General features: G+C 36.3%; 1 protein-coding gene across 11 annotated transcripts in view; it reads left to right on the plus strand.

Moving 5' to 3' along the window:
- CEP57L1 (centrosomal protein 57 like 1) overlaps positions 1 to 12,541 on the plus strand; it is a 73,750-nt gene that overhangs the window by 40,861 nt on the left and 20,348 nt on the right. For 8 of the 11 annotated variants that reach the window (XM_054557973.2, XM_054557972.2, XM_063724934.1 and 5 more), the window contains 2 exons: positions 10,127 to 10,289; positions 11,670 to 11,849. In XM_054557973.2, the coding sequence (XP_054413948.2) occupies positions 10,127 to 10,289; positions 11,670 to 11,849 (343 nt within the window). Of the gene's footprint in view, positions 1 to 5,716; positions 5,972 to 10,126; positions 10,290 to 11,669; positions 11,850 to 12,541 lie in introns of those variants that run through there. The other 3 variants (XM_063724938.1, XM_054557978.2, XM_054557974.2) reach the window with 2 other exon arrangements.

Consider the following 12,541-nt stretch of genomic DNA (forward strand, 5'->3'; position numbering starts at 1 on the left):
AGGGAATCCTCCCTAACTCATTTTATGAGGCCAGCATCATCCTGATACCAAAGCCTTGCAGAAACACAACAAAAAAAGAGAATTTTAGACCAATATCCCTGATGAACATCAATGCAGAAATCCTCAATATAATACTGGCAAACCGAATCCAGCAACACATCAAAAAACTTATCCACCATGATCAAGTGGGCTTCATCCCTGGGATGCAAGGCTGGTTCAACATACGCAAATCAATAAACGTAATCCAGCATATACACAGAACCAAAGACAAAAACCACATGGTTATCTCAATAGATGCAGAAAAGGCCTTTGACAAAATTCAACAGCCCTTCATTGCTAAAAACTCTCAATAAATTAGGTATTGATGGAATGCATCTCAAAATAATAAGAGCTATCTATGACAAACCCACAGCCAATATCATACTGAACGGGCAAAAACTGGAAGCATTCCCTTTGAAAACTGGCACAAGACAGGGATGCCCTCTGTCACCACTCCTATTCAACATAGTGTTGGAAGTTCTGGCCAGGGCAATCAGGCAGGAGAAGGAAATAAAGGGTATTCATTTAGGAAAAGAGGAAGTCAAATTGTCCCTGTTTGTAGATGACATGATTGTATATCTAGAAAACCCCATTGTCTCAGCCCAAAATCTCCTTAAGCTGATAAGCAACTTCAGCAAAGTCTCAGGATACAAAATCAATGTACAAAAATCACAAGCATTCTTATACACCAATAACAGACAGAGAGCCAAGTCATGAGTGAACTCCCATTCACAATTGCTTCAAAAAGAATAAAATACCTAGGAATCCAACTTACAAGGGATGTGAAGGACCTCTTCAAGGAGAACTACAAACCACTGCTCAATGAAATAAAAGAGGATACAAACAAATGGAAGAACATTCCATGCTCATGGGTAGGAAGAATCAATATCGTGAAAATGGCTATACTGTCCAAGGTAATTTGTAGATTCAATGCCATCCCCATCAAGCTACCAATGACTTTCTTCACAGAATTGGAAAAAACTACTTGAAAGTTCATATGGAACCAAAAAAGAGCCTGCATCGCCAAGTCAATCCTAAGCCAAAAGAACAAAGCTGGAGGCATCACGCTACCTGACTTCAAACTATACTACAAGGCTACAGTAACCAAAACAGCATGGTACTGGTACCAAAACAGAGATATAGATCAATGGAACAGAACAGAGCCCTCAGAAATAATGCCACATATCTACAACTATCTGATCTTTGACAAACCTGAGAAAAACAAGCAATGGGAAAAGGATTCCCTATTTAATAAATGGTGCTGTGAAAACTGGCTAGCCATATGGAGAAAGCTGAAACTGGATCCCTTCCTTACACCTTACACAAAAATCAATTCAAGATGGATTAAAGACTTAAATGTTAGACCTAAAACCATAAAAACCCTAGAAGAAAACCTAGGCAATACCATTCAGGACATAGGCATGGGCAAGGACTTCATGACTAAAACACCAAAAGCAATGGCAACAAAAGCCAAAATTGACAAATGGGATCTAATTAAACTAAAGCGCTTCTGCACAGCAAAAGAAACTACCATCAGAGTGAACAGGCAACCTACAAAATGGGAGAAAATTTTTGCAACCTACTCATCTGACAAAGGGCTAATATCCAGAATCTACAATGAACTCAAACAAATTTACAAGAAAAAAAAACCCCATCAAAAAGTGGGCAAAGGACATGAACAGACACTTCTCAAAAGAAGACATTTATGCAGCCAACAGACACATGAAAAAACACTCATCATCACTGGCCATCAGAGAAATGCAAATCAAAACCACAATGAGATACCATGTCACACCAGTTAGAATGGCAATCATTAAAAAGTCAGGAAACAACAGGCGCTGGAGAGGATGTGGAGAAATAGGAACACTTTTACACTGTTGGTGGGACTGTAAACTAGTTCAACCCTTGTGGAAGTCAGTGTGGTGATTCCTCAGGGTTCTAGACCTAGAAATACCATTTGACCCAGCCATCCCATTACTGGGTATATACTCAAAGGATTATAAATCATTCTGCTACAAAGACACATGCACATGTATGTTTATTGCGGCACTATTCACAATAGCAAAGACTTGGAACCAAGCCAGATGTCCAACAGTGATAGACTGGATTAAGAAAATGTGGCACATATACACCATGGAATACTATGCAGCCATAAAAAATGATGCGTTCATGTCCCTTGTAGGGACATGAATGAAGCTGGAAACCATCATTCTCAGCAAACTATGGCAAGGACAAAAAACCAAACACCACATGTTCTCGCTCATAGGTGGGAATTGAACAATGAGAACACTTGGACACAGGAAGGGGAACATCACACACCGGGGCTTGTTGTAGGGTGGGGGGAGCGGGGAGGGATAGCATTAGGAGATAAATCTAATGTAAATGACTAGTTAATGGGTGCAGCCCACGAACATGGCACATGTATACATAGGTAACAAACCTGCACGTTGTGCACATGTACCCTAAAACTTAAAGTATAATAAAAAATAAATAAAAAAAAAAAACAAAAAAAGATATCATTTTTATCTTTATTTTGCAAATGAGGAATTTGAGGCACAAAGAAGTTAAACATTTGATCAGGGTCAGACAGCAGTGCTTCAGTTTGAACGAAAGAAGTCTGCTCTGAAACTTGTATTTTATTTTATTTATTTTTTTGAGAGAGAGTCTTTCGCTGTGTCGCCCAGGCTAGAGTGCAGTGGCACAATCTCAGCTAACTGCAGCCTCCACCTCCCAGGTTCAAGTGATTCTCCTGCCTCAGCTTCCTGAGTAGCTGGGATTACAGATGTGCACCTTTGTGCCCTACAGTGTATTTTTAGTAGAGACGGGGTTTCTCCATGTTGGCCGGGCTGGTCTTGAACTCCTGGGGTCTCAAGCAGTCCGCCCACCTCCGCCTCCCAAAGTGCAGAGATTATAGGTGTGGGGCATGGCGCCTGGCCTAAAACTTGTATCTTTAAACATTGTAATATCTTTCATTATTTTCGTAAGTTGTATTCTAGAAGTATAGTAAAAACTCTGTTTTTAATAAAGTCAATATGTTTAAACCTTTTTTGTTTGTAATAGTAATATATTTAAGATGTGTATTTTCATTTTTTCCATTTTGATTTTGTTTTATTTACTAAGTTATAATTTTGTATAGTTTAGTATCCCATCTTTTCTCACTTAGTTATATCATGACTTTCAAAACATAAGTTTTGTTTTTTTTCTTTGAGATGGAGTCTCGCTCTGTCGCCCAGGGTGGAGTGCAGTGGCCCCATCTCGGCTCACTGCGACCTCTGCCTCCCAAGTTCAAGCTATTCTCCTGCCTCAGCCTCCTGAGTAGCTGGGACTACAGGTGTGTGCCACCACACCCAGCTAATTTTTGTATTTTTAGTAGAGATGGAGTTGGACCATGTTGGTCAGGCTGGTCTCAAACTCCTGACCTACTGATCTGCCCGCTTTGGCCTCCCAAAGTGCTGGGATTACAGGTGTGAGCCACCACTCCCAGCCTCAAAACATACTTTTAATGGCTGTATAATTTTACAGTATATGATTGTCATGTAATGAGTTATTGCTAGGTTGGGATATTTATTTATTCAACAAGTATTTTTGAATACCTTCTCTGTGCCAGGTACAATTCTAGGCATTATGGATAGAGTGGGGAACAAATCACTCAAGGCCCATGCCCTCATGGATCTTACATCTTACATTGAGAAGACAAATAACAAAACAAGTCTGCATTCAATGGAGAAAATGCAGAGAAATGGGATAGAAACTGCTGAGGAGGGAAATAGGATTAGTGTTTTATAAAGAATGGTCAGCAGATACAGAGCAGGTGACAACTGAGCAGAGACCTGAAGGGAGAGAATAAGCCATGCAGATATCTGAAGGAAAAGTGTTCCAGGCAGTGGGAACCAGAAGTAAAAAGTCCTGAGGCAGGAGCATGTTTGACTATTATAGAAACAGTGGGGAGGACAATGTGGGGCTGGAGAGGACTGAACAAAAGGGAGACTGAAGGAGAGTCAGAGTTGGGGAGTGGGGGACCCAATTCATATATGTCTTCTTAAATCATTGTAGGGACTTGGGCTTTTTCTCTGAGCAAGACATGAAGCCATTTTGAGAGTTTTGAGCAGATTAATGACATGATGTGACATTATGTTAAAAGGCTTATTCTGGTTGCTGGGTGAAGAACAGATTGCTGAGGAACTAGGAGAGAATCTCTTATAATAATCTAGGATGGTAGCATAGGCCAACTGGTTAGATATTAGATATATCTTGAAAGGTAGAGCTAGTATGTATCCTGATAGATTCAACATGGGATGTGAGAGAGAGGTATCAAGACAAAATTTTTGATATTATAAATAATGCTAAAGTGATGACATTTATAATAATTTTTGTGCACATCTTTGATTCTTTTTTAATAGAGATTCCTATAATAATTACTGATCAAAGAACATGAACTTCTTTAGGTCCTTGACATATCCTGTTCAATTTCTTTCCAGAAAAGTGTTATCAATTTATATTCCTGTCAGCTGTGTATGTGTGCTTTCTTGCCAGCATTAACTATTGTTCCTTAAAGGGAGTTTGCCTTGTTTGAAATGTTAAAAATTGTATTGCCTTGTTTTCTTTTAAGATAAGTATGACCACCTTTTATCAAATACATATTTTGCTTACAGAAACTACATACAATAGTCCCCTCTTGTCCATGGGGGGTATGTTCTAAGACCCTCAGTTGCCTGAAACCACAGATAGTACCAAACTCTATATATACTATGAACAATTTTTTTTCCTTCGTCATAGTTTCATGGATAGAAGATTCATTCTTACTGTAGATCTTACCAACCTCAGCATGTGATTTTTTTTTTCTTTTCTTATGAAGTCATGAACTTTTACCTTTTCACTGAAAGAAAGCACTTTACGGCTTCTCTCTGGCATATCTAAATTGCCAGCATCACTACTCTTGTGCTTTGGTGCCAATGTTAAGTAGAATAAGAGTTACTTGAACACAAGCACTGTGATACTATGACAGTTGATCTGATAACCAAGGTGGCCACCAAACGACTAACAGGTAGGTAGCGTCTACAGTGTGGAAATGCCGGACAAAGAGATGATTCACATCCTGGGCAGGATGGAGCTGGACAGTGTAAGATTTCATTGTCATGGTATTCAGAACGGAGCACAATTTAAAACTTATGAATCACGTCTGGAATTTTCAGTCTATTTAAAAAATTTTGAGACAGAGTCTGACTCTATTACTCAGGCTAGGATGCAGTGGTACAATCTCAGCTCACCACAACCTTCGCCTCCTGGGTCAAGCAATTGTGCCTCGGCCACCAGAGTAGCTGGAATTACAGTATGAGCCATCTCGCCTGGCTGAATTTTTTTTTTTTTTGAGATGGAGTCTCACTCTGTCTCCCAGGCTGGAGTGCAGTGACATGATCTTGGCTCACTGCAACCTCCGCCTTCCGGGTTCATGTGATTCTCCTCCCTCAGCCTCCTAAGTAGATGGGATTACAGGCACTTGCCACTTGTCATTTTTCTATTATGATGTTAGTAGTTTTCTTTTGACTTACAAAAGCCCTTTCCATATTAACATTAACCCTTTGTTCTTCATTGCACTTAATTACTTGTTTGTCTTTTGCCATTCAATTTTGTTTATAATTTTTATACGTTGTATTTTTTTTTTTTTTTTTTTTTTTAGACAGAGTCTCACTCTGTCACCCAGGCTGGAGTGCAATGGCACGATCTCGGCTCCCTGCAACATCCGCCTACCGAGTTCAAGCGATTCTCCTGCCTCAGCCACCCGAGTAGCTGGGACTACAGGTGCGCGCCACCATGCCTGGCTAATTTTTGTATTTTTAATAGAGACGGGGTTTCACCGTGCTGGCCAGGCTGGTCTCGAACTCCTGACCTCGTGATCCACCTGCCTCAGCCCCTCAAAGTGCTAGGATTAGAGGTGAGCCACCGTGCCCAGCCTTATATGTTGTATTAATTTTAACAGAGCTTTTGTATCTTTTCCTTTATTTTTCTGTTACTTTTAAACATAGAATATCTTACCTATTCTAAGGTTATTTAATAGTCACTGATTTCTTAAAATAATTTTTAGAGTTTATTTATTTATTTATTTGTTTATTTTTTTAGATGGATTCTCGCTCTGTTGCCCAGGCTGGAGTGCAGTGGTGCGATCTCGGCTCACTGCAAGCTCCACCTCCCGGGTTGACGCCATTCTCCTGCCTCAGCCTCCTGAGTAGCTGGGACTACGGGCGCCCGCCACCACACCCGGCTAATTGTTTGTGTTTTTAGTAGAGACGGGGTTTCACTGTTGGCCAGGTTGGTCTCGAACTCCTGACCTCATGATCCGCCCACCTCCACCTCCCAAAGTGTTTCCCCAGTTTTTCTAGCATCATTTATTGGATGATCAACAAATGAATAGTTGAATCCCATTGAAGTATTTATGTTACATTCGTGTATTTACTAGTTTCTATTGACCAGTTTTTATTGTCACATCTTAACATTTTGGTGATTTTATATTATAAATAATACATTATGTAATTATTATAGGATATCTATAAGTAAGTTCCACCGCCACAAATTATCTTATTCAGTTATAATAAGATAATAATAAGATATAATAAGTTATAGTACTTCCTGAAGTACTATACATTAAAAAATAAAAGAGTTAGTCCAGGCTTTACTGTGTTTGCTCTTAAGGTAAGTTAGCATAGATGCATACATAAAGAAAAAAACAGATCAAAGAAACTGAGCTGTTGATCCTTCTTCAGTTTCTCTAAGGAAAATCCAAACTTGGAAGAATTAGCAGTTATAGCAAACAGAGATTCCTTTATTTCAAAAGTCTTCTATAGTATCTCTGACTGCCCCCTAATGTCGTCTCTGTAGCAGTCCTATGGAATAAGTGTTTTCCTCTATAAAAAGTAAAAATGCTTTGCAGTAAAGTGTTTGTGTCTAGAGCATTCTTTTTAGGGGGATAGTTTTTTTATGCAATGGGTTCTTAGTTGCAGCCAATTGGGGTATCTTAATTTTGTAAACCATAAAAACAGTGAGTAATTTCCCTGATTGTTCACAAGCTGTCAAGAATGGTTTCAGGAAAACCAACCCAAATGCCCATCAATGATAGACTAGATAAAGAAAATGTGGTACATATATTCCATGGAATACTATGCAGCCATAAAAAGGAATGAGATGATGTCCTTTGCAGAGACATGGATGGAGCTGGAAGCCATCATCCTTGGCAACCTAACACAGGAACAGAAAACCAAACACTGCATGTTCTCACTCATAAGTGGGAGTTGAACATTGAGAACACCTGGACACAGAGAGAGGAACAACATACACCAGGGCCTGTGGGTGGTAAGGAGAGGGAACTTAGAGGACGAGTCAATAGGTGCAGCAAACTACTATGGCACGTGTATACCTATGTAACAAACCTGCACGTTCTGCACATGTATTCCATTTTTTGTTTGTTTGTTGTTAGAATAAATAAAGAAAAAATTAATAAAAATTTTAAGAAAAAAAAAAAAAGAATGGTTCCAGGTAAAACCTGAGTTTCTCAGGCTTGATACAAGTGAGGTTCACATTTTATAGCCTTTTGCCCTTACTTGAAGACACCTATAAAATGTTCCATAAGAATTCTTGAGGTCTTTTCAGTTACCAACAGCTAGCTAAGTCTGGTATCAGAAATACCTGAATCCTAGAGATTGTGGTTTAGGTACTTCTCTGTATTTTCAGAAATTTTTCCCTAGAAATATTTCTCATATACGCCCATGAATGTGTCCCTTCCATCTGTGCTCTCTCTCTGTTTCTCTCTTGCTCTCTCGCTTTCTCACTCTTGTTCACTGTCTCTCTTGCTCTCTCTCTCTCTCTCACTCTCACTGAATACTACTAACTGATGCACCAGAAAGGGACCAAAACTGTGTTAGCAATCTGACTCCCCCTCCATTGTCATATAACATCTTACACAAAGCAGGGAAGCTAATGCCTTGATATTTTATAGAAATATTGGTGAAACATTTCTCAGTTTTTATTTGAACTCTCTCTCTTTTTAGAACCCACATATGAGTCCATGGCACTAGGTCAGAGATAAATTAGAATGACCACCACCATAGTCTACTCAGAATCACTCCTCCTCTCCTTAGTCATTTAAGTCTTTTATTTTAGATCAAGCCTTTTGTAGTTATTTCACCTTCCTTCAGAGTGAGTTTTTCTCCCAGGATGCTTCAGTGCTTTATATAAATAAGCTTCTAGTAGGCTTATGCACTTGTTTACAACACAGGACTAGATTATAAGGGTTAAGCTGAGATCCCATTACAATGAGAATCTCTGAGCTCTGTGTCACAACATAACTTGTCCTCTCGTTTCTTTACTGTTTTCTTTTTCTTCATCTTGTTTCTATCCTATCAGTGGGTTATTCCGCTTGTGCCCACTTTAATATGTGTCTACACATTTAATTTAAATAAACTATAGTCTACTTTTTAACTTACTGGCAATCTTCTAACTAGTCATTATTTCATATACATTAAAAACCTCAAATTTGGACCAGTTTTTTAATTGGTACAAAATCCGGTTTGTGAAATAATATTATACTTAGGTCAGAGGAAGCAGAGACCTCCCAAGGACTTCAGTGTGTAGTGGCGAATGGCAAAATTTCATTCTTTCTGTCATTGGAGAAACCCACCCGGAGCTGAAAACTAAGTCAGATTTCTTGAGTAGCTCCAGTGTTCTTGGGATAGCTTTAACAACTTACCTTTCTCTGAAGATGTACAACCATCTTCAGGATTTACATACTTTAGGGCCTTACCTCCACTTTATAGTGAGCCAGCTGTGACTAATGTTGATCTCTTGTTTTTTGAGGGAACAACAACTTAGATAGATGCGGTATCCCATGGGGAGCAGGCAGTGTCTGAGATAGCTGGTACTAATCACAATAGCAAAATATGGTTACCTTGCAAGAACAAAAAGCATCAAGTATCTTAGCAAACCTTAGGCTTTATACCCTCTAATTTAGACCAATCAGAATGTTCTAGGAGATTGCCAATCATGGCAATGGCTGAAGTACAAAATTCTAGGAAGTGAAGTGTGCCTTCTGCCCTTCCAGAAAATATAATCCTGGGAAGTGCCTGCCTTTGCCTTGTGAATTGAGGAGGTGGTGAAATCATGGAAAATGTACAACTGTCAAAAATCAAAATAGGCTAATGTTATAGTGTAATTCTTGGATTTACATTTTGAAGCAAGCTTTCTTGCTTAAAATTCTTCCAGTGAGTTATTTTTTTGTGAGCAGTTATCACCTTATGTGATTATGAATTAATTTAATTAACATTGACTAGAATCTATTAAAAAATAGAGTACATTTCTAAAATATTTAAATTGCAGAAAGGAAAATAAAATTATTTGGAAATTTTATACCAAAAATTACCTGCTAAAATGGTTAAAAGGGCTCTCTTACCAAAACAAAAACAACAACAAAATAAAAACCAGACTAACAAAACTAAGTAGTCTAGATTCTTCAGATTTGGAAACTTTCTAATCTAGATGATTAAAATGATTAAAATGGTAATACATTAAGCAGAGATGTGTCTTATTCAAAGGTTAGATTCCGATATTTCATATATCCAAAATTACCCTTGAAAATCCCTTAGGAAGCCATACATTAGAATTCAACAATCAGTATTAGAGAATTAGTGTATATTGTTGGCTTGTGTTTAAAAGCTCAGTTGTCTTTTAGAATATGTACCTTCTCTTTAAATCCTGGAGTCACACTGCTTATAGAGAGGTGCTCAGACTATGATAGGTATATGGGATTTATGAGTAACTGAGAAACCAGTAAATTCAAATCACTCATGTCATGCTTACTGCAGGGTATATGATTATTGAAAATCAGGCAGAATTGTCAGTACTACTTACACAAGAAATAGTAACTTTTCTTTCTTTTATTGCCAAGCTTATTAGAGTTGAATTTATAATTAAGTTCATAAAGATACAACTCCACAGTATATGATTATGTTGTTAAAGTTTCCCCTGAATTTTTGTATAATGCATTCACCCTTAAAATAGGAAAGAATGATACTATATTATATCATTCCTTTATTCTCTACAGATAATGGATTCTGAATTAATGCATAGTATAGTAGGAAGCTATCATAAACCTCCAGAAAGAGTATTTGTTCACTCATTCACCCAGAATGAACCATCTCAGAATTGCCATCCTGCGAACTTAGAAGTTACCTCTCCTAAGATACTTCATAGTCCAAATAGCCAAGGTAATGCTGATATAAAATTTGAAGAATGGTAAAAACATGCTATAAAAAACTTTTCATATTTATGTAGAATACAATATGATTGCATATTTAATCTTAACAAAACTCCTAATTTTGATTCTGTTGCTAAAAGTTTCTATGAACTTAGACAAATTACTTGACATTTTTTATTTTGGCTGCTTCAGCCATAAAATGAAGATTAATATAACCAGCTGGACACATATCACAGAGTTATCATAAAAACATCATTTGAAAACAGGAAAATACTCTTTGAAGAATAAAAGGTCAGATTTGGAATCCTAAACTAGATTAGAATGTTAGTGAGTTAAATGGAATTGCTTCTTATTCAAGAATTAGACTCAGAAATTACATATATCCAAAATTATTCTTGAAAATATTTTAGGAAGCCAGTATATCAGAGTAACTACAAAATACTAGTATTTTAACGTTTAAAATAGAAATGTAGGAGGATCTTAAAATTGAATTAGGAAAACATTTTATTACTCCAGGCATATTTTAAGCTGTGCAAATTCCTTTCTAAGATGCTGATATCACCTACTTTTTAAATCTTCTATAATAATGATTGTTGTTAATAAATAAACTAGTTTTGTGGAATAAACTATAAGAAATAATAATGCAAATAAATGCGTCAGCTACAGATACCATGTAAAGAGGAATAAATATAATTTATTTATCTCATTTATAAAAACCAAATGGTAATCTCTAGCAAGCATCTTTCTGATTTGATATAAACTATATGACAGTTAAAACTCTGAACTTATCTGAATCATGAAGATATTAATATAGTTGAATATAAGTCACAGTAGTATAGAATACTATTATCTTTCAGGTCTGACATCAGGTAAACCATTAGGTTATAATTATCCTGGTTCTTAATATTGCATCATGGACAAAGAAACAGTAAATATGTGTGATTTGACTAAAACGGAATACATCAAGAACTGAGGAAAAAAAACCTATAACTTTAAACCTAAATTGCCATGTTAATTAGTAGAAATTATATTTTAATGTTCTTTATTCATATTTAGACTCTTATGCTCCCCAGACTGTACATTGTCTTCTTTAAGTCCTTTCATTTGAAAATATTTATTTTATTAAATTAAAATTGTGGTTATTACCTTTCTCAGTCTTAGAAATCACTAAATACAATAATAGATATAGTGTTTTTACAAGATATGATAGAGAGAAAATGTATGCCTCTTTAAAGTGTTAGTCATTATTTTTCATTTTTTGAAGAATATGCATTACTTGTACATTTTTCTGGCTCAGTAACAAAAATATACTGCTTATTTTTCTTATGTTACTTTGATTGTAAGTGTTCAGAAACTTTCACTTAAAATATCAACTTTTTTTTTTCAATAGCTCTTATTTTAGCCTTAAAAACTCTTCAGGAAAAAATTCATCGTTTAGAGCTGGAGAGAACACAAGCTGAAGATAACCTGAACATTCTTTCCAGAGAAGCAGCACAGTATAAGAAGGCCTTAGAGAATGAAACAAATGAGAGAAATCTGGCACACCAGGAGCTGATAAAGCAGAAAAAAGGTAAGAAATGCAGTAGTTCTCAGAAACCAGGGGTTACCAGAGTTTACAGTTCAAACATAATAAACCTAGTCTAAGTCGATGTACTCAGATATCTTTATTCTTATATATATTCAAACTTTGTGACTTTGTTCTCAGACCTTTTGATATTTGTGAGAAAAATATACAGTTTTGAACTTACCTCTATCATATCTAACTTATCATAATTCATAAATTCTAGAAATTAAAGGAAAAATTAAGATTTTAGACAAGTTGTGTTTAAAAATTAGAATATTTTCATAATAGCCAACAAACTCCAATTTAACCTGTAATTGAATTTTTATTTTTTATTTTATTTATTTGTATTTGCAGTTAACACTAAACTTTAGAATTTGAAGTACAGAACAACACTAGCAATTAAACAATGTAAAACCAATAAAAATGAATACAAAAGAATTTTATTTAACTTGAGAGGAAAGCAAGGTTAATTAGAAGACATAGGCAAATGGGGGAGCCTTCTGTGGAAATTATGAAAAATTTTAGAAATTTAGAACATAAGTCTTTTATGTAATTTCACTTCAAAACTTAAGACTTTCTTTTTCGTTTTTACACTACACTCATCCTCATAAACAAGGCTCAAGTTTGTGTTTCAACTTAGAAGTAAAATGAAGAAATGGGGAGAAAAATATTTCTGAGGTAATTGGACAAAAGTAGAA

The sequence above is a fragment of the Pongo abelii genome, chromosome 5 (genome assembly GCF_028885655.2).
Source record: "Pongo abelii isolate AG06213 chromosome 5, NHGRI_mPonAbe1-v2.0_pri, whole genome shotgun sequence".
Classification (NCBI taxonomy): Eukaryota; Metazoa; Chordata; class Mammalia; order Primates; family Hominidae; genus Pongo; species Pongo abelii.